This window comes from Microcaecilia unicolor, chromosome 4 (genome assembly GCF_901765095.1).
Source record: "Microcaecilia unicolor chromosome 4, aMicUni1.1, whole genome shotgun sequence".
Lineage (NCBI taxonomy): Eukaryota > Metazoa > Chordata > Amphibia > Gymnophiona > Siphonopidae > Microcaecilia > Microcaecilia unicolor.
In genome coordinates, this window is record NC_044034.1 from 173,022,387 (window position 1) to 173,046,106 (window position 23,720).

General features: G+C 42.2%; 1 protein-coding gene across 4 annotated transcripts in view; it reads right to left on the reverse strand.

Annotated features, from left to right (window-relative positions):
• USP47 (ubiquitin specific peptidase 47) overlaps positions 1 to 23,720 on the reverse strand; it is a 309,973-nt gene that overhangs the window by 219,355 nt on the left and 66,898 nt on the right. For all 4 annotated transcript variants that reach the window (XM_030200979.1, XM_030200978.1, XM_030200980.1 and 1 more), the window contains exons 2-5: positions 19,113 to 19,316; positions 13,716 to 13,829; positions 12,849 to 13,002; positions 7,035 to 7,131 (exon numbers count right to left, since the gene is read on the reverse strand). In XM_030200979.1, the coding sequence (XP_030056839.1) occupies positions 7,035 to 7,131; positions 12,849 to 13,002; positions 13,716 to 13,829; positions 19,113 to 19,316 (569 nt within the window). The remainder of the gene's footprint in view (positions 1 to 7,034; positions 7,132 to 12,848; positions 13,003 to 13,715; positions 13,830 to 19,112; positions 19,317 to 23,720) is intronic.

The window sequence follows — 23,720 nt, forward strand, 5'->3', positions numbered from 1 at the left end:
TGAGTTAGTAATAGGCACTTGATGGGGGGGTGGGGGGGGGAGGGGTAGGGGTGGGGGGGGGGAAATGAAAAATTAAAGTTTGTCAATGTTCAATTATAGATTTACAGTTGATGGACAAAAGAGAAGGTGTAAAGTGAGAGAAGTATAGAATTGTGTATCAAAGAAGAAATAGTCAAATGTCTACTGTGAATTAAGGAAGTAATGTTTATTCTGTTGTTTAACAATAAAAATTATTGAAACAAAAAAAAGATGCGTGAGACATTTTAATTTTCTGAGGCATCTGTAACATTTCAGGAGGGGACACAGACTTTTCCCTTAGTTTGCTTTAACCCATCATCTTCCCTTGTGTCTGCACCTGGAGCCAAGGTAAGAATGCAACACTTACTGTAGACCTGGATTAAAAACAGTAGAATACAGTATATCAGTGGTTCCCAAACCTGTCCTTGGGGCTCCCCAGCCAGTCAGGATTTCAGGATATCCACAATGAATATTCATAAGAGATTTTCTTGCACCTACTCCTCTGCATGCAAATCTCTCTCATTAATAAATCAGTGTCTGAGATATTCTTGGTTGTTTTTGCTTTATTCCCTTCGCTGTACTTTGTTCTATTTTGCTTTAACAAAGGGGCCCTTTTATAAAGGTGCACTAGCATTTTTAGCTTGCGCTGTGTAGATGCCCACAGGAATATTATGGATGTCTACATGGTTAGCATGCACTAAAAATCCTAGTGCACCTTTGCAAAAGGCCCTCCAAGTTATCTTGTTCATCAGTTTGCTGAAATCGATAAATTATTGTAAAAATAATGATTTGCTCTTTTTTCCTCCACGGTGCAGGGCAAAGACACAAAGAGGCATATTTTCAAAGCACTTAGCCTTCCAAAGTTCCATAGGTTTCTATGGAACTTTGGAAGGCTAAGTGCTTTGAAAATATGCCTCAAACTGAACCAACAAGACTGACTGATCTTGCTGAGCTGGCTCCTGATGAATTGTATCCAAACCTGCTGATTTGATATGCATTGCTCTGCAGATGTACTACAATTATAACCACATATCAGTGCCTCTTTAATAGCAAATTAAATTAAAATGAGATTCTTAGAAAGTTCTACTAACTTGTCCAAGCAATTGAATAATACACAAATTTGAATGTACTTTAAACTTCAACTCGTTTCAAACACTTCATTTTCTTGTAAGTGAGGAATAAAATCAATACATACATAAATAATATAAGTCAGCATTTGTGTGTCTGAAGCTAGTGCACCAGACAGAGCAATTGGAATTCAAGCCTACAGCTCACACAGAAAACAACGTGTTTAGCCAGTGTAAGCTTCCCTATACTGTCTACTAATAAAACCTTTGCTGGAAGAGCTCTTTAAGATGTTCACTTAATTTTAATGTTTCTGTGAAGTCTGTCAACTACTGACTACTGGGATGCTATCATTCAGGAGCAGTGGAACATCTTTATGACTGGAGGAACCCAACAAACCAACCTCACGTCAAGCTGGTTGCTGATGCTTTGCTGGGCAAAATATTGGTGGGACCAAGGAGGTTTAATGACCAGGAGAAGGCATGATGTCAAAGAGTTGAAGCTGTCTTCCCCACACAGACGCCATATTGTGTGACCCCAAACATTCGCAGATGCTACTGAAAACAATAGCAAAATGCCTTCTAAAATTATTGCCATTACCTGTAGTGTAAATAAATTTTACTTGTACCTGAGAATAAGAATCTAGTCCTTATGTTCTGAGCACATTTCCTTAAACATTATACAGTGCAGGTCAATGCAACTCCCCAAACATATATACAATGAAGATACATATCTGTAGGAGGTATTCTCCAAGAATAGCAGGCTGAATAGTATCACTGATGGGTCGTCGTCTGCGACGGCCCAGGAGCCCGGAACTTAAAAAAAAATTAGAACGTTCGAGAACGCAACGTCGCGCACATGCGCAAGCAGGTTCCTGTCCACGATGCGAGCGTGTCCCCTTAGTTAATAAAAAGCAAAAAAAGGAAAGGAACAACGCCAAAGGGGAGGAGGGTGGGTTGTGATACTATTCAGCCTGCTGTCCTCGGAGAATATCTGCTACAGGTATATGTATCTTCATTTTCTCCGATGACAAGCAGGCTGAATAGTATCACTGATGGGGTATCCCTAGCCCCCAGGCTCACTCAAAATAATGAACATTGGTCAATTGGACCCCATAACGGCGAGGACATAACTTAGATTGACCTAAAAAGAAACACAACTAAGTGAGAGTGCAGCCTGGAACAGAACATAAATGGGCCTAGGAGGGTGAAGTTGGATTCTAAACCCCAGATTCTGCAATACCGACTGCCCAAACTGACTGTCGCACCGGGTATCCTGCTGAAGGAAGTAGTGAGATGTGAATGTGTGGACTGATGACCACGTTCCAGCCTTGCAAATCTCCTCAATAGAAGCTGACTTCAAGTGAGCCACTGACGCAGCCATGGCCCTGACATTATGAGCCGTGACATGGCCCTCTAGAGTCAGCCCAGCTTGAGCATAAGTGAAGGAAATGCAATCTGCTAGCCAACTGGAGATGGTGCATTTACCGATGGCGACTCCCCTCCTATTGCTAGGCCTATGCCAGGCCAAAGGGCAGTACACAGTACTGAAAGTGCTGAGTTCCCAGTCGCAATCGAAGATACTTTCTGTGAGCTGGGAGTATCGAGATGTGAGTACAGGCATCCTTTAAGTCCAGAGAACATAGCCAATCGTTTTCCTGAATCATGGGAAGAAGGGTGCCCAGGGAAACCATCCTGAACTTGTCTCGGAGAAGGAATTTGTTCAGGGCCCCTAGGTCTAGGATGGGACGCATCCCCCCTGTTTTCTTTTGCACAAGGAAGTACCTGGAATAGAATCCCAGCCCTTCTTCCCCTGGTGGAACAGGTTCAACCGCATTGGCCTTTAGAAGGGCGGAGAGTTCCTCTACAAGTACCTGCTTGTGCTGGAAGCTGAAGGATTGAGCTCCTGGTGGGCAATTTGGAGGCATGGAAACCAGATTGAGAGTGTATCCTAACCGGACTATTTGAAGAACCCACCTGTTGGAGGTTATAAGATGCCGCCTTTGGTGAAAAAATATCAACCTCCCCCCAACAGGCAAGCCGTCCGGTACGGACACTGTTATACATACATAACATACATAGTAGATGACTGCAGAAAAAGACCTGCACGATCCATCCAGTCTGCCCAAGTTATCGAGGCTATGCTGCACTGGAGCCAGTCAAAAGCCCGACCCTTGCTTTTGCTGGGGAGCCCTAGGGGCCTTAGGCGCACAGCGTGGACAGGAACACACATGCTGGGGCTGAGCCTGAACCGGATGCCGAGAAGCAGGAGTGTACCTATGACTATTATAGGAATAGGGAGCACTCCTCTTCCCTCCAAAAAACCTCCTAGAAGAGGAGGCAGTAGCAGAAGACGTCTGGCGGGAGAGAGAATCCATGGCATCATAATGCTTTCTCATCTGATCAACCATATCCTCTACTTTTTCTCCAAAAAGATTATCCCCCCAGCAAGGAACATCCGCCATTCGCTGCTGGGTCTTCTGAACCAGGTCAGAGACACGCAGCCATGAGAGTATGCGCATCACTATACCTTGAGCAGCTACTCAGGATGCCACATCAAAAGTGTCGTAAGATCCCCTGGCCAGGAATTTGCGACACGCCTTCTGTTGCCTGACCACCTGGTGAAAAGGTTCAGCAAGCTCCGGAGGAAGTGCTTCAACTAAACTAGACAGTTGCCTCACCGAGTTCCACAAGTGGATGCTCGTGTAGAGCTGGTAAGTTTGAATTTTGGCGGTGAGCATAGCGGCCTGATACGTTCTCCTCCCAAAAGAGTCCAAGGTCCTAGACTCTCTGCCTAGGGGCACCGAGGCATAGTCTCTAGTACTCTTGGCTCTTCTGAGAGCAGAGTCCACCACCATGGAATCATGAGGAAGTTGGGCCTTCACCATTACAGACTCTCCATGGACTCTGTACTTGGACTTTGGGGGGGCAACTGGATTAGAAAGAGGGCACGACCAATTTCACATAAGCACTTCCCTCAGTGTATTATGCAAGAGGGCCGTAGCAACATCAGTAGGCGGAGAAGGATAATCCAAGACCTCGAGCATCTCGGCCCTGGGCTCATCCACAACCTCCATAGGGAATTGAATATCCTTAGACATTTCCCTAACAAAAGATGAGAAAGAGAGACTCTCAAGTGGAGACATTCTACTCTCAACTGGCGGAGTAGGATCAGAGGGAACCCCACACGACTCTTCCTCCGAAAAGTATCTGGGGTTTTCCTCCTCTTCCCATGAGTGCTCCTCATCGGTATCGGACAAGAGCTCCCTGTTACGTCCCTCACCTGTATGACGCTCCTCCCGGCTAGGACGAGGATCGGTCTTGGGAAGGTCTGTTTCGGTTTCCTAAGTCTGGCAGCCGTCATCCGACTTAGAGCAATGGTACAGCCATCTTGGATAGATCATATCCCAGGAAGCCATCTTGGACTAACGAGGACAGGAAGGAAGCCCATATTTGGTCCTTAGAGCTCTGCTGATGGGGGCAGCCATCTTGGTTCAGCTGCACATGCTTCAGCCTAATTCCTCCTCTACTTAAGGCACTGCCTCCAGCCCTTCAGTGCTTTGGCTGCGCAGAGGTTGTGATCTGCATCTGTGTTCCTTACCTGATTCCTGAGTTTCCTGTGTTTTGACCTTGGCTTGTTTCCTGACCACGCGTTGTGTTGCTGCCTGCCTTTTGACCCTGGACTGTGTTTGTACTATTCTCAGCTCTACTGTTTTCCTGGCTCTTGGACTGTGTTTGTTGGCTACCTGTCTGGTCGGTGGTCCTGCAACCCCGCCGGTTCCGGAAGTCCTGCCGGCCGCTTGAACCCAGGGGCTCAACTCCTGGGGAATAGTGGCTAAGTGCAGGTGAAGCTAGGGGTTGTCTGACTGCCTGACCGAGTGCTGTGCACTCCATCTTTACCGTGCTCAGTCGGGGCACAAGGGCTCACATCCCCAGTCATAACACTCCCTAAGAGCAGCCCGAACCCGAGCCTGTCTTGACGTCGAGGATCAATGACCTCGTGGGGGGTGTCGAGAAGTCAACCCCTGCCTGGACTCCGGCGAAGCATCCTCCACCGATGTCGAGGGGGAATCAACCCGGGTGGCAAACGACGTCGGTACCGCAAGCGGTACCAAGGACCTCCTCACAGGCGATGGCCCAGATGCCGCCTCAGCAGTCGATATGGAAGGCGCAAGCACCCCCTACACTGAGGCTGACTGGAGAAGCAAGCCTTCCAGAAGCTCCGGAAGAAGGACCCGGATACGCTCGTCGAGAGCTGCCATCGGTAAAGGCTGGGGGGCCGGTGCAGGAGTCGGTTGCAGAGTCTGAAGAGGCTCAGGAGCCGGTACCAGGCTGCCAGACGACCGACGCATCGGCACCTCTTGAATGGAGGGTGAATAAGAAAACTAATAAAATAAAGGAAAAAAAAAGGTTTGTTTGTTTTTTTGACTAAACTACAATTAAATCAAAAGAAAAAAAAAAAAGAGGTAAATTGGGCGATGAATGCCAAAACCAGGTTCTCCTGAGCAAAAAAAACGGGAACGTGCTAGAAAAACAACTTTCCCAGTCGCGAATAGAAAAAAACTAAGGGAACCTGCTCGCACATGCGCGACGTCGCGTTCTCGAAAGTTCTAATTTTTTTTATAAGTTCCGGGCTCCTGGGCTGTCGCGGACAACGACCCATCAGTGATACTATTCAGCCTGCTTGTCCTCTGAGAAATATACATATATATCACAGCTCACGCACCAGGACCCCCCCCCCCCCCCCCCAAAGGTTTAAAAAAAGACAAAGAAAACTCCAGTTACATATGGGAAGCTTTCCAAATTTAAAGAAAAACCACACACATAGGCAGTCATAAACCTCACAAGTTTGTTATTATTTTCAATAGCATCTGCAATTGTTTGGGGTCACACAATATGATGGCAAATTCCACCCACTGGCTTCGGCCTACAGATTAGGCCAGATAGGCTCATGCTCTCTCCTGTAAAAAAAAACCTCCTTGGGTGGGACTATGCCCCTGTGGCCCACCCCATTCTGCAGCCTATGCGCTACCACTGGCCAAAATCTATAATGCCATTAAGAAGCCATTTGAATCATTGTCACAATGATATGTAAGCTTGCTTCAATTTCAGCAACTTACATTCTCATCTTAAGGTTACAGTTTAGTTGGAAGAGGGTGATAGGCAAGCCTGAACTCATTTGGACCCAGTGGCAGGTATCAAAGGTTGAGGCAGAGGATACAGATGTGGAGTTAACACATCTAGAAGATTTATGGCAGGGATTAACCAATACCTGGGTTGCTAGGCCCTGGTCTAGCACCAGGCCCGTGAACGATAGGACAGCTGTGACCCAGTCTAGAGATTTAGCGGCTTTGTTTGAATGAGGAGGGTGACCTGGAGAAGCTTGAGCCAAATCACTATAAAGAAGTCATGGCCTTGCTCGGATGGAGGCAGGCTGACAAAGGGATATAACAAGAAAGTAGGGAGCAAGATGAAGGTAGCCAAATATCACTGATAACTAATAAAGCCCACTTATTCCCTTTTCAAGCTATTTAATAAAGCTGTAACTTTATTCATTTAAAAAAAAATAAAAAATTAACTGTTGTGATTAATCCTCTTGTGTATGAAATTACAGATCGGCATAGTCTCGGCTGAAACAGTTAACAGATGTAATTAAAAATACAAATCAAAATGAAAAGAAAATAATCAACTGCATTTTTTCATTTCTGAAATGATACTCAGATCCAATTCATTTCTAAGCTAAAGAATTACTGTAGAAATTACAGCTGGAAAGCTAGAAATTATTCTATGCTTTTCTTATGTCTGTCTCTTTTTCTAACTGGCTATTTGTCAAGCATACTAAACAAAAATCAATAAAAATAAAGAGAGAAAAATAAATAAATAATTTTAATACAGCACATATACTCGGTAACAACTTATCTACCAAAAATATATTTTATTGAAAATGCTTACTTGTATAATGCATTCCTAAACTCAGGAGTCATGAAGAGGGTTTGCAAGAGGCTGTTCAAATAACATGTCATTGCTTGATTTACTAACCCCACATAACCTACAAGAAATGCATTATAAGTTGTTGTTTTCTTTTTTTAATATATACATTTTCTATTTTTTCACAATAAATATACTGACAGAATGAATGTTTTATCTATGAAACAACATAACAGGACAAACTATTCAGAACTTTTTTTTAGCTTTATAAAGGCATTTCTCCTTCCAGAAACCATTGGCAAGGAAAGGATTCCTTCTGAAAAGGACCTAAAACTAGCAAACCACTTAACACAAATATTTAAGTAATATATCTTACCAATATTTATTTACCATTCAATAATGAATTACCTACATTTCAAAACTGTATATATACATTTGTTATTCACCTTTGCATTGATAGCTCAAGGCAAATATATATTTAAAAACTATAAAATAAATAAGATAAGGAAATAAGTAGGTGGGGCTATCACCAAGCTAGATAGATGCTTGAGTAAATATCTTCACGTAAACCAACTCAACAAGTACCACTTTCATACAGCAATTGCACCCTAACATCGACCCAATGGCAGAGGCGCATACCAGAAGAGTCAGTGCTTCAGTAGGATGGTGAACACTGGAGCTGTGGCTTTCAGCATATTTTCCTTAAGTATGAATTTCACTACGCTTCTAGCTTTGAATGCATGGAATTCTTGTGACAAACAATTTTTGAGTCAGTCTTGTTTTTGGGGGCCCTTTATTTTTTGTCTCTGCTTCTATGGTGTTCTTACAGTATGTTTATATGAAGATATTCTTGATGTATTATATTTTTCATATTTAAGGGCCCTGTTTACTAAAGCGCGCTAGCATTTTTAGCATGCACTAATGCTAGACACCCATATATTCCTATGGGTGTCTCTAGTGTTACCGCGTGCTAAAAACATTAACGCGCCTACAGTGCCGCTTAGTAAACAGGGCCATAAATATGTTGTCTCTTTATATTAATGCACAACCTATATTTTAATAAAGTTAGTTTTAATAGAGTTACATTTCTGATGATGCTGTCCTGTTAAGTGTGCTGTTTTCCTTTCTTTTCTATTATTCTATTCTTGGGTACTAATGTGTTTTGATATTTACTTAGGGGTATGCTTTTGTTCAATCCCTTAGATATACACATACATTGTTCTTCCTTGCTGTAATACTTGCTAGTATTTTCAGTGCATTACCAGCAATAATTTTACAGAGGAGTGACCAAGAAGGTTAGTCTTTTATTATTATAGTTCATTGTAACTCTCTTGTGGTCCCTTACCTTTTAAGTTGTCTATCTTTATGAGATATAGAGTAAATGTATCCACTGATATTTTTAATCTTTCATTTTTGATAATAAGTTTTTTTTTTTAGCTTTGTTTTTATATTGTATGCACTGATTTGTTATTCAGATTTTATGTCCATGTACCACTGATCTCTTTTAATTTTTTATTATTATGTTTATATTTATCATGGTTGTTTTTACTTTCTACACTTTGCATGTTTTCTACTTAAGTATATATATTAATATATCTTTTTATTTATATGTAGTTTTGACTCCTGAGGCAGGCATTTCATGCCAAAACACAGCTCCGTGTCAAGTACTGGTTTAACTTGATGTTCAAATAAAGGTTGACTTTTGCGTTTACTTTTGGAGTTTCCTCTTGGATTTGTTTTGGAAGGCTGTTTGATATCCCTAACTTTCGTGTTTTTGGACTAATGCAGAAAGTCTTGCAATAGAGCTGGCTGGCTGCCATCAAGCCTGGCTGTGTTCAATCAGCTCACTCCAATTTCAATTAAATTTGGTCAATTGGTTGATTAAGGGGGAAGTTACTTTTTCAAATGAGTGATATAGGTATTAGATAACTTTGTTCCTTAAATAAATGAAGTAATAATATAAAAGCTGTTACATGTTTACTTAGGTTCCCTTTGTCTAATATTACATTTTGTTTAAAGATCGGAAATTATTCAATGTGACATATATGTAATATTAAGAGGAAATCAGGAGGGAAAAAAAATGTTTCACATCACTGTACATGACCCTCCGCAGCAGTTGTATAAGATCCTTCCAATGGTCAATGGTTGAACCAGGCCCTCTGCTTCATATTTGGTAAAAATGTCCACTAGTATTACCTATTTTAGAAGATGTGTTGTGATATTTTTAGCAAGACTGCAGACGTCACTGCTTCTGGACCTGAAATTATTCTGTTACAACTTATACCTGGCACTTCAGAGGAAGGACTTGTTCATATGCTCCTACTGCTTACTGCAGGGATGCAATGTGAACTGGCAAGGGCCTAGAGAACTCCTCTTAACAGCACGTCTGATATCGAAGACTATGACATGTGCATTTCTTAAGTTAACTGCTGTAAAAGGAAACAAACTGAATATTTTGGATGAACCTGGGTTCCATTTGAGGCCTGGGTGCAGCCAAATAAAGGAGCAAAACCTATGTCATAGCCAAGAATGGGAACACAAAGGGGACAGCAGACTTGATGGATGACTGAGAGAAAGAGTAATAGGATAACCTGTAACATTACATGAAGAGGGAGAGGGGTAGATTTTGAGAGTTTTCTTAAGTGTTGTGAAAACTCTTAACTATAAGACCTGGAGGGGAGGGGATGGGACGGTTGGAATATAGTGGTACCCAAACGTTTGGTTGGTTAGGAAAGAATAATAAAATGACACCAAATGATCAAACCATTAGATGTCAATCTGAAGAGATTTCAAAGAATGGATTTTACAACTTAACCACATGGAGCCACTATCCCAAGGCAACAGGTAGTACTTGGCAGTAGACATAGCCCATCATTAAAAGGCTGCACATCAGGGATGAGCCTTAGAAGGACCTCTAAGCCCATTCATGACTGATGAAGATGGAACTCCGGGTGATGAAGCAGAAAGTTCCTCAATGGAAAGCACCACCAATGACTCATAAATAAGAGAACTGAGCTGCTCTTTAGGAAACAACCTCAGTACTTTCAAGTCATCCTCTCCTCGGCCGGGAACTCTCCCTCCTCTAACAGCTCCTTTGAATACACTGAGGCCACATCAGATAAGGAGGGAGAAGCAGAGAGAGCCTCATCTTCCCACTCCTGAAGGTCTAAATGAGATCGCTTAGGAGCCAGAGGGGCAGCGGGGTGAGAAACTGAAGCACCATGCAGCAACTCTGACTGTCCCTGTTTCAGTAAATAGGCCTGGCATAAGAGCAATATAAACTCCAACGAAAACAAAGATCCTGATGCAGTTGACTGCTCGTTTGTGCCCTTAGATTGTAAAATAATGGCTTTGCTCCGCACGTGATCAGAGGGTGTTCCTCACTGCTAGTTAACGCCAACAAAATGGTGTCTGTTCCCGCACTCTCCTGCATCAAACTGCGTACTGGCTCTGCCAGAGAGCACTAAGTCCCCGGCATATTCAGATGCTGCTCCAAATCTGAAGACGTGCTGCTGCCAACTGTTTCCCCCACATCCTATGAAATTACCGGCTTGCGTGCACTGCAATACCCCGATACAGGTCAGTGGGTCTCACAGCATGAAAATCATTTAACTGCCTCTACGGGAATCATCATTCACCCTAAATGGAACTGGCACAAACACAGCACAACTCCATCCCAAGCAGTGAGTCAGGATTCCTCCCCTGCACCAAGTAGAACTTGCAGCCCTCCAAGCAGTTCTGAGTCAAACTTTAGTAAGACTTACTACTGCCAGCTGCTCCCCCCAAGCTCACAGTCTCCACAAGTCTTACTCCAGATGAGAAAGAATCGAATCAGGACTGATATTCTATCCTACACTCTTTGGTAAACCTCTTTTTTTGTTTTTTTAAAGGTTGTTGCAGTGGAAAAGGCCAGCTCCACAGGAAACAGAAGAGAGGTGAAGGGAGTGAAGAAGTAAATTCACATGGCATCAGAGACAGGGATCTGAACACCTCCAGATATGACTCTGCAGACTCTAGCCACCCACAAAGCTCAACTGGGGACCAACTAATCAACTGGACCAGGAGCACATCACTCAGAACCAGAGGCTGAAAAGTGTGTTCATCCACCTGCTGGAGATAGACAACACTGAGGAGCTGGACTGGATGCCAAGAGAAATATGTCTCAGCTCAGTTTTCATTTCTTTATCTCCACCTGCTGGTTGATGGACACAACTATCCCACAGGTTCTGGAATAGTGGGAAGCTACATAATGAGGGAAAAAATATATATATATTGTGATAAAGTCACCTCCAGGATAGTTGGGTTAAGGCAGCTTCAGTCTGAACTACAACCCAGAAGGCATTGCAGGCAAGGAGCCAGGGGGTGAGATGGAAAACCCGGACTGGACTCCTAGCTGCAATAAGGGAAGACATGAGTGTAAGCTAACAGGAGGTGTAGATTGGCTGCCACTAGGGGGAAAGAGAGATAGGAAACCTCCTACTAGCGCCCTCTAGTGGCCTACCCCGGATAGGACAGCCTCCTACTTATCACAATATATATATTCAGAGAGAAAGATAAAGAAAACAAAATTCTGGGCACTAGGATGCAATTTCTAGGTACCATGATGAACCAGTACATGGAATTTGTCGAATTCTAGTCTACAGTTTGGCAGCTAGATTTAATGCTAACAAAATGCAGGATCATGAATTTAGGCTGCAAAAAACCAGAAGCATTTCAGTGACTCATAAGGGTGATTATATCTGATCATCTTAAGGTGGCTAAACAGATGGATAAGGCAATGGGAAAAGCCAGAAATATGTTTTAATTTATTAAGAGAATAAAGGCTAGAAGGAAAATAAGAAGAGATAGAATCTCTGTGTACATCTCTGATAAAAACTCATTCCGGCCGATATTCAGTCAACAGCAGTCAACATTTATGTCTGTCGCTGGCTGTGTTCCCGGATATTCAATGCTGGGCCATGTCCAGGCATCAGCACTGAATACCCAGTTTCAGGTTTGCCACTAAAGCTTATGCAGTTAAATACAATATTCAGCCCTTGATCACATAAGCTCAATTGCTTAAACATAGGACTGCTATTTGTATGGCCCCATTTAAGTGGTTCTCTTTTACGGTCAACAACTGAACACCATACAAGTGCCAACTCTTTCCTCGGAAAGCCCACAAGTTAACTGACTTTGGCGCAGATTCTAATCACAAATATTCAGCTGCGCTAACTGGTTAAGTACCACTGAATATCAACAGCTAGCCACAGACAAGAAATTAAAGCAGGCAGAAGCCTCTCTTGCCCGCTTTAATCATTTTGAATATTGCCTGGATTGTGTGCAATTCTGGTGAGTGCATCTTTGAAAACTGAAAGAAGTTGGTCCAAGGGGTGGCTACTAAAATTGTCAACTGTCTTCATCATAAAGCAGAGAAAAAAAATCTAAACACATATACCTTACAGGAGAGAAGACAAAAGGGAAATATGAGAGACAGATTTAAATACCTCTGTGATACAAATACACGAGTCAGGCTTTTTTCAATGGACAGGCAGTAGACTCAGAAGTAATTAAAAAAATATTTCTTTAGAGAAAGGGTAGTGGGTACACTTAACAACATCCCAAGTGAAGGTGGCAAAGATGAGGACAAGAAAGCATGGGACAAGCACTGAGGATCTCAGAGAAGCCAGGATTATAGACACTGGGCTGCTGGTTTGGATGGGCAGACTGGATACACCATACAATCTTTTTCTGATTTCATATTCCATGTTTAACAGCATGTCTGAAAATACAGAAATTTATTAAATTAAATTTCCTTAACATTTTTAGCTAGAGTGCATTACACACAAAATACTTTACCGGTGTCAGATTTACTTAAGATGGATGAATAGGAATAGTTCTGGCTGGTGTAATCACTGGTACAGCCAACAGACCCTTCTCTTGGAAGCGGTCCTATGAACTTCTCTTGAGCACTGTCGTCAAGGTGACTACTCTCTGCATTGCCAGATTCATCCTAAAATTGAAAAAAAAAATCGGTTTAATGCAGTGGTTCCCCAACCTGGTCCTGGAGGCATATCCACAAATGAATATTCCATAAGATAGATCTGCATGCAGTGGAGGCAATGCATGCAAATCTCTCTTATTAATATTCATTGTGGGTATCATGAAAACCTGACTGGCTGGGGTGTCTCCAGGACCAGGTTTGGGAACCACTGGTTTAATGCATATTTTGATTCAAAAATTTATCTGCTATGCAAAGAAAGACATTTAAAAAAAAAGAAGATTTTTTGAGCAAATCCAAGGCCTACAGTATGGTCATAAATAACATAAAAACACTAATTATGGTGAAGTGCAATATGGAAACATTAAGAATGATCTAAAAATGCAAATAGAACTTATTCCTTCTTCAAGAACTATGGTCTTAAGCATGAACAGACACCATACCATACTTTTATTGTATTTTAAACAGGTTATTCTGTATTGGCCAAATTCTCTTCTTGGGTACATCTCATCATATCAGCAACACTAAGTTTAACTACCTTGTCAGGCACAGTTACAGAATGAGAAAGAAAACTGAAAGAACTGTTTCATGGTGAAGGCAAAATTACAAATACTCAAAATGACTGGATACAGAGGCCCTTTAGAGTCATTTTCTAATTTTCAGCAGTTTTATGGGTCAAGAGGGAAGCAGGTAAACTATATGCTGCCTTCTGAGTAACTACATACCGGCAGGAGCTGAGGTTGTTCACCGTCTTTATCTGTCAAATGCAGAAAGTTTTTTTTTCCCGACTCAAAGCCAGCATCTAGAAGAGACTTGTTGCTCATTTGATCCAATGGTGACTGGAAGAACAGAACGATTTATTGTACAAAAACAGAAAGTAAAATATCACAATACATGGGGGACTGAATGGTTTGTAGCTTTACCAGTTTCACATCAAAAGATTTGCTAACTATATAACCTAAGTAACAAATAAAAGTTATCCATATCCATTGCCCCATGTAAGCCGAATTGAGCCTGCCATGAGTGGGAAAAACACGGGGTACAAATGTAACAAAACAAAAAATATATATATACATGCAATGCAACAACAAAAAACTTCAAACAAAGATTGATAAAAACATAAAAACCTGAATCTCCAACCCACCTATCTTCAGTAATAAATATGACACCGCAATCCCATCCACCTCCCAAACCTTTATTATCATCTAATCTGTAAAACCACAGCTCCTTTAGGGCCTAATTTACACAGTTACATTAACATGGGATCTCAAATTCCCACAAATGCAAGCTATCCACATTAAAGGTCACACACTGGACCTCTTCTCCTACAAACTATCCACAAACCACAACATATCAGTAACAGATATTAAATAGTCAGAAATACCTTGGTCCGATCACTACAAATTGAACCCATCTCTAAATTGGCGGAAAAAGGGATCATACCAAACACCAGAACACACCACCTACAGCACAAGAGGCCAAACTGACCCAACAGAATTTTGGCAACAGATATAGGACAATGAATGGAACGCTCGAAAGGATTCCACACATTACCTCTCTGACTGGGATGAAAGATGCAAGAGCGTACTAGACGAACTCGCACCCCTAAGAACAAGAATATCACGAAGACAGAATGTGACCCATGGTTCAATGACAAACTAAAAACACAAACCAGGAAACTCGAACGAGCATGGAAAAAATTAAAAGATGAGCACACGGAAACAAACACAAAGAAAATACAAATATGCTATAAGACAAACCAAAAGATCCTACTACAAAACTAAAATAGGACCAGACTACAAAGACCTGAAGAAACTATTTCAACTCGTAAACAAGCTCCTAGATCCCACTCCTATCACTACAAACAACACTGATATCCCATCTGCAGATGATCTTGCCAAACACTTCAAGGAAAAAAATCATAAAACTACGCAATACACTTCCTCAACACAACACCGACCTCGAACAATTCTTCAATCTACTGGACTCAAACCATGAAGAATACCCCTCTGACTGCATCTGGTCAAAATCTGCTCTTCTCTCCGTCGAATCGGTTACCCAAGCGATTCATAGATTCTCCAAAACTCATTGTAAACTGGACACCTGCCCCAGTTACTTACTTAAATCAGAACCCAATCGCTTCATTGAAGACCTTACATCCTACCTAAACTACATGCTCCAACAAGGTCTCTTCCCCAAGGAACATGGCAACATACTACTCACCCCACTACCGAAAGACACAAAGAAAAAACGAACGACCTTACCAATTACCACCTAGTCACATCCATCCCACTAGTAGTCAAATTGATGAAGAGTATGGTGACAAAACAGCTTACAGAATACATGGATAAGTTTTCATTATTGCATAAATCACAATCAGGATTTCGCCCCACTGGCCAAATTCAAGAATGAAATTGCCACAGGTAAAAGCATACTCCTCCTCCAATTTGACATGTCGAGTGCATTCGACCTGGTAAATCACAACATATTTCTACGCCTCCTAGACCATTTCGGGATTGGAGGAAATATACTTAATTGGATCAAGGGTTTCCTAATCACCAGAACATACCAAGTTAAATAAAAAAACAAATATATCACCACCGTGGAAAGCAAACTGCGGAGTACCTCAAGGATCACCACTCTCACCAATACTCTTCAATATAATGATGACCCCCTCCCCTGGCCAAATCCCTATTCAACCAAAACCTTCACCCATTCATATATGCTGATGACGTCACAATTTACATCCCTTTCAAACACGATCTAACAGAAATCTCCGACGAAATCAAGGGCGGTCTGGATATCATGGACTCGTGGGCAAATTCATTTCAACTGAAACTGAAAAAACACACTGCCTCATCCTCTCATTCCAACACAAAAATTATAAACCCACAACCTTAAACACCCCAGATCACACCCTCCCCATCTCAGATAGCCTCAAAATACTAAGCGTTACAATTGATCACAATCTTACACTTGAGAGACAAGTAAACTCCACTATAAAGAAAATGTTTCATTCAATGTGGAAACTTAAACGTATAAAACCTCTCTTCCTTGAGGGAAATATTCCGCAACCTGATACAATCAATGGTGATGAGCCACGCAGATTACTGCAATGGAATATATGCAGGATGGAAAGACCAATTCACAAAGAAACTCCAGACAGCCCAAAACACAGCAGCCAGGCTGATATTTGGTAAAACACGTTTCGAAAGTGCCAAACCCCTTCAAGAAAAACTGCATTGGCTCCCAATCAAGGAACGTATCACCTTCAAAATCTGCACCATGGTCCACAAGATTATCTATGGTGAAGTCCCAGGATATATGGTCAACCTGATCGATCTTCCAACCAGAAATAGAACCAGAGCATCACGCACCTACTTGAATCTCCACTACTCAAGCTGCAAAGGACTCGGATACAAATTAACCTATGCATCCAACTTCTCCTACATAGGCACACAATTGTGGAATGCACTGCCAAAGACTGTGAAAACAATCTACGACCACCTAAACTTCAGGAGATCATTAAAGACCTACTTATTCAGAAAAGCATTCCCCACCGACCTAACTTAGATGCCTCAACCCTGCAACACAGCAAAACCATAGATTGTATTGGGCATTATATATTCCTTCCTATTTTCTATCCCTATGTACCTGAATATACTATCCTTACCCGACCCTAATATCAAATTGTATTTGTTTCTATACCGGACTTGGCGATCGCCTTTACGGTATTATGTAAGCCACATTGAGCCTGCAAATAGGTGGGAAAATGTGGGATACAAATGTAATAAATAAATAAAATAAAATAAAATAAATAAATAAGTCTGTAAGTCACCTATTGATCCCAAAGCTTTAAAGCCCCAATAAACAAAGGTGAATGCGGACACTAGAGGCCATTAGCGCAATACCTGCACCCGCATTTACCAGTGCTCAATTATCAGAGGGGTCTGGCATGACATACAACACCCATGCCAGGGAATACTCATTTAAATGCTGCTTAAATGAGCTCTGTAGTATTCCGCCCGTATGATCAGAGCATAGAGCTCATATTGTACGGGTGGCATACCGCCTTAACCCTACGCCAGCTTGGAGCTGATGTTAGGGTTAAGACTCCCCTCTTCCTCCCCCCTCCAAACATGCCAGGCAGCCTGGGCTGCCACTGTCAGTCCTGGGGATCCAATGGACCCCCGCCCCCCCCCCCCCCCCCCGCATTTAAGGGGCTGGAGGCATCCCTAACCCACCCCACCAAATTTCCCTGGTGGCCCCTGATGATAAAATTAATAGTGTGCATAAATTTGCATGCTATTAGTTTTAATCATGAGGGCTTTAATTCCCCGCACTAATTTTCCAGCGCTGTTCAGAAAAGCGCAGGGGATTTGATCATCGGGGTCTAAGTTATATACAATCAGTAACTGGGTCATTAATTTGAAATACGTTTCCTCTGGATATACAAATGTCACAACTTGTTACCTTTTAGAAAAAGTTTTAAAATGTGTCTCTTCTTGGCTAAAAAGCTGTTTTTCATTACAATTTACGTTTTTAGTGGAAAGGGTAAGAATATTTTAAATTTGTTATTGTTTCTCAGTTACTTGATTTTGATTTATTGTTTTTTTTTTATTAATATTTGTAATAACAATGTTCATGAAGATGGTATATAAAACCAAATAAACACAGTTGATTTTGTTTCTCATATTAACAAAGAGCTATCAATGACCTTGCAAAAGAGAGTGTAACTTCTTTAAAAAGAATGCAAATTTTAGACTGTTGCCTGACTCTTCCCAATATGGTACTTTACTAATCTGTAGTTAAACTTCAACAAGACCATTCCCTATCTTGCTGTTTAAAATTAAAATCAGTAGTTCTTTTCTCTATAAAATTCTAAAAAGAAGTAGAAATGATAGAGTGCCATTTTTTCCAATAAAAAAGTGTCACAGTTATAGTAAATGATTTTGTTATATTTTAATTAAGTTCTGATAATAGCCCAGACTCATAACAACTGAATTCATTATGCCTCTTTAGGTCACACTTGCTTATTCTCTAGCAGGCAGATGATCAAAAGCAAACACCGGCGCTAGAGGCTGTTAGCGCAATACTAGCGCCAGCGTTTGCTACCGCCCCATGATCAGAGCCCTCGAGCGTGTGAAACGTGCTCGAGGGCTCTTAGCGCAAGTAGCATGCAAATGCATGCTAAACAGGGCTCTTACCGCAAGTAGCTTGAAAATGCATGCTAATCAGAGCTTAACGCATTCATCCCCAATGATCAACGACCAGTGCGCCAAAGACTGGGTTGCTGGCCGCGACAAACCTTACGCTAGCTCCGAGCTGGCATTAGGGTTTGCAGATCATTGGGGAGGAATGGTGAGCCCTGTCCAGCATGCATTTGCATGCTGGCAGGAACCCATTCCCCCCTACAGCAAACCTGCCAGCGAGGGCAGTTGAGGACATCCCAAATTTGGACGTTTCTGTGACGGGGCAGTTGAAGATGTCCAAATTTTGGATGTTTCTGCAATGGGCAGTTAAGGACGTCCAAAATTAGATGTTTCTCTGAGAAAGACGTCTTTCTCATAGAGACATCTAATTTTGGACGTCCTTAACTGCCCATTGCAGAAACATCCAAAATTTGGACGTCCTCTACTGCCCTGTCACAGAAATGTCCAAATTTTGGACGTCCTCAATTGCCCCGTCGCTATACCTCCGACACCCCCTTGAAATTTGGCCATCCCTGCAATCGGGCAGTTGAGGACGTCCATCTTCCAATTTAAAGATGGATGTCTCCAGCCCAAACCTGTCAAACAAGTGTGGGAGAATTGTGCTGAGCGCATGCTCAGGCACAATTCTCCTACATTTATACCCCATGATCAGAGATAATTGTGCTGCTTAAATTTGCATGCATTATCTCTGATCATAGGTCTAATAGCACCCCACGCTATTCCAGCGCTATTTTAGAGCGCTGTTTGGAACAGCGCGGGGCTTTTGATCATCTGCCTGTAGATGCATCTAATCCATCCTTCAGTCAATTTCTATGTTTAAGCCCATTTTCAGTATAATTGCTACGTGCTGCAAGATAAAACAACATTAACAATTCAAAAATGGTAAGTGGTAGATATGAAACTATTTACCATATCAGTAGCATTGATGCGGCTTTCCCACACTAGATCAAAAGTTCCATTAACATAGCCCGCTTTGCTGGCCACATCCTCAAACAACTGTCTCAATGGGGTAGAAGCTGGCAGATTTAGGGTGATACGTTCATTCACTGTTTTGTAATTTGTAATATCTTGTATAATACACAGTACTCGCAGTTCATCAGCAGCATTTTCTATCTAAAAACACAAAATGGTAAAATGTCATTATCAAGCAATAGGTAATTATGTTTCAAAATAGCTTCCCTTTATTACATTACAGCACAATTCACAAGTTTTCAAAGGCTTGTAGCTAAACGTTAACAACTTTTTTCCATAAAATATTCTATACATACTGCCTTAAAATAAGACATTATTCTAACTGAAAAGCTTATTTCCAAAGCATTCTAAGTCCATTTTAGTTGCATTGGACTTAGAGTGCTTTGGAAATAAGCCCTTCAATTTTTTTCTGAAATTTGAATTCTTGATAACAGTTCTTAAGGACAAGGTGGATTAAAATATTCATAAGTAAACACTGCATCCTGCTGAAGTGGACTGATAAAGACCCTCCTTCTATGAACTGTTGGAGAGTACAGATGCATGATGTACTGAGAACGGAGGAGGGCTTATCGGTATTCAGGATAGTAGGCAGTATGGATAGGCAGACTTAATTGGCCATGTGGAGGGGCATAATCGAACGGGGTGCCCAAGTTTTCCTGGGGACGTCCTCGCAGGATGGCCCCGTGAAGGGGTGGGGAAACCGCTATTATCGAAACAAGATGGATGGCCATCTTTCGTTGCGATAATATGGTCAGGGATGCCTAAATCTCAACATTTAGGTCGACCTTAGGTCATCCTTAGAGATGGTCGTCCCCGATTTTCGGCAATAATGGAAACCGAGGACGCCCATCTCAGAAACGACCAAATGCAAGCCATTTGGTCGTGGGAGGAGCCAGCATTCGTAGTGCACTGGTCCCCCGCACATGCCAAGACACCAACCGAGCACCCTAGGGGGCACTGCAGTGGACTTCAGAAATTGCTCCCAGGTGCATAGCTCCCTTACCTTGGGTGCTGAGCACCCCAAACCCCCCCAACCCCCCCAACCCATTACCCACAACTGCACAACACTACCATAGCCCTTACGGGTGAAGGGGGGCACCTACATGTGGGTACAGTGGGTTTCTGGTGGGTTTTGAAGGGCTCACATTTACCACCACAAGTGTAACAGGTAGGGGGGGAGGCCTGGGTCTGCCTGCCTGAAGTGCACTGCACCCACTAAAACTGCTCCAGGGACCTGCATACTGCTGTCAGGGAGCTGGGTATGACATTTGAGGCTGGAATAGAGGCTGGCAAAAAAATATTAAAAAAAATTTTTTTTTAGGGTGGGAGGAGGATAGTGACCACTGGGGGAGTAAGGGGAGGTCATCCCCGATTCCTTCTTGTAGTCATCTGGTCAGATCAGGCACCTTTTTGAAGCTTGGTCGCAAGAAAAAATGGATCAAGTAAAGTCGGCCAAATGCTCGTCAGGGACGCCCTTCTTTTTTCCATTATCGGCCGATGATGCCCATGTGTTAAGCACGCCCCAGTCCGGCCTTCGCTGTGCTTCCGACACCCCCCCCCCCCCCCCATGAACTTTGGTCATCCCCGTGACGGAAAGCAGTTGAGGACGCCCAAAACTGGCTTTTGATTATGCTGATTTGGGCGACCCTGAGAGAAGGATGCCCATCTCCCGATTTGTGTCGGAAGATGGGTGCCCTTCTCTTTCGAACATAAGCCTGTTGTCATTTTTCTCTGTTTCTATGTTTCAGAGCTTGTGCTTCAAAACAGAACATTTTTCTAAAAGTTTGGCAGCTGTTTATAATGTTTCTAACACAACTCAGACGTGAGATTGATAACACTTTTAATGTAGACAAGTGACACTATTATTTTTGTGTATGATCCATTTGTGTTCAAATGAACATTTTCAATGTATATTAGTAAATGCTTGAGAAGCATTGCTGGTTTATTGTATTGTATTGTAACATTTATAACCCGTGCATTCCCACTTGTCAGCAGGCTCAATGCGGCTTACATAATAATATAACAAATTTACAAGACAAAACAAAATGGATAAAACATGTAAACATAGTATATAAAGAGGTGGACAATAAAAGGATAAGGGAGGAAGGTGGTACAGGTAGGGAACAGGAAGAGGGTGTAAGTAGGGGTAATGTGTTGTGAATAAGGAAGAATGTATAATAATGGTTCGAAGAGGGATGAATTCAAAAGGATAAAAAACATATTTTAAGTTCTGTCAGTAGTCAGATACAGGTATCTCAGATGGATTTCTAATTTAAGTCAAGTCAAATGTTTAGGCTTGCTTGAAAATGTGAGTTTTCAGCAGCTTCCGGAAGGGTAAAAAGCCATTGACTATTCAAATCGATCTTGGCAAGGTGTTCCGGAGTTTGCTGCCTATAATGGGGAAATTGGATGCATAATATGTTCTGTACTTGATTTCTTTACAGTTGGGAAGATGTAAATTTAGATAAGTTCGAGAAGATCTGAAGCGATTCCTGGTAGGAAGGTCAATCAGATTGTACATGTAAGGCTGGGGATTCTTCGTAGATAATCTTATGAATCATCTTATGAATCATTTTGTACCAGGGGCAATGGAGGGTTAAGTGACTTGCCCAGAGTCACAAGGAGCTGCAGTGGGGGGTGTTAGAAATCCTGAATTGGCCCAAATTTTTCCTTTTGGATCTGGGTAACTTGGCAAGGGTCAAAGGTACTAAAAGATTAATATTATGCCCGTGGTAATCAGCGTTCTATTGCTAAAGAATATGATGTCAATCCCAGCCAAATTTCACGTGTCTTGAAGCAGAAAGACCAGCTTCTGGAAGACTGACAAAACAATACAAATCCACAATGGAAGCGAACACGGGCAGGAAAAGATGAGGAAGTAGAAGATGCTCTTCTTCGGTGGTTCTCTCGAGTTAGGAGCAGACAGTTTCCTGTCAGTGGTCCACTGCTTATGGAGAAAGCTAACCAGCTAGCTGAAAGTCTTGGACTAACTGAATTCAAAGTCACTGTTGGATGGTTGGAAAGATGGAAGGAGAGGAACAGCATAAAATTCAAAAAACAGCATGGTGAGAAACAAGAAAGACGCTGATGACTTTGGTGCTGAAAATTGGGCTGTTTCAGTTCTTCCTACCATCTTGAATGAGTTTGCACCTCGTGACATTTTCAATGCTGAGCAAAACGGTCTCTACTGGCAAGCGATTCCTGATGGAACACTTGCATTCAAACATGCCGAAACTACTGGAGGTAAAACGTCGAAGGACCGACTGACAGTCCTCCTTTGCTGCAATATGGATGGGAGTGAGAAGTTGGAACCCCTCGTCATTGGAAAGAGCAAACAGCCCTGTTGCTTCAAGAAAGTTAAGCGACTTCCTGTGTCATACGAGGCTAACGCAAATTCATGGATGACTGAGGAAATTTGGAAGCAGTGGCTAAAGAAGTTAGACACTAGAATGCGGGCACAAAAGCGTCAGATTTTGCTGCTTTGTGATAACTGTGCTGCACACAGGGATGATGTCAGGCTGTCTAACGTCAAGGTGGTCTTCCTGCCACCAAACACTACCTCTGATCCAACCTGTGTATCAGGGCATAATAGTCAATTTCAAACAACATTATCAGGCTCTTGTGCTACGTCGTCTGATGAGCGTTTTGGATGACCAGACTGACAAGGATAAACGTGTTGTTGAACTGGCTCGTAATCTATCACTGTTGGATTCCCTACATATGCAGAAAGAAGCCTGGAATCATGTTACACAGGCAACCATTGTGAACTGCTACAAGCGGGCAAGCTTTGTTAAGGATGTGGAGAGGGATGAAACAGATGCAGCTGTTGCAAACGCGTCAGATGAGCAGGTTATTGACATCCCAGCCGGTGTTACTGAAGAGGAGTTCCATCGCTATGTAGCTGTTGATTATGATCTACAAACAACTGAAGACAGCATTGATGTCGAGAAATGCGCCTACACACAGGAAACAACAGCTGATGATGGAACAGATGAAGAAATGAGCAGCGAGGCACATGCTGAAGAAAATCAACAACCTCCTCCTGTCACTTTTGCAAGAGCGCTGGAGAGTCTCAACACCGTGCGGGCCTATCTGGAGGCCACTGGATGTCAGTGCTATGACACTTTTTACCATCTGGCAGATGTAGTCTATGGAACTCACAGGCTCAAGATTGTACAGAGGACTATAACTGATTACTTCAAGTAAACCTATCAGTTAATGGAGACTGTATACTGTACATATAATAATAAACAGTACTGTACATATGTTTATCAGATGCCAAGCTTCTTTGGGTCACAACGTTTAAGTGCACGCTCTGGTTAACTGCATGCGTTTCTTTGGTCCCAGACCAGATTGCACTGTGTGTGTATTATATATATATATATATATATATATATATATATATATACCGTATTTTTCAGACTATAAGACGCACCTAGGTTTTAGAGGAGGGAAATAGGAAAAAAAAAATTTCCTTTTTCCCTCCTCTAAAATCTAGGTGCTCCGGTGCGTCTTGTCCGAGTTCGGGATCGCCCTCCCGTACTT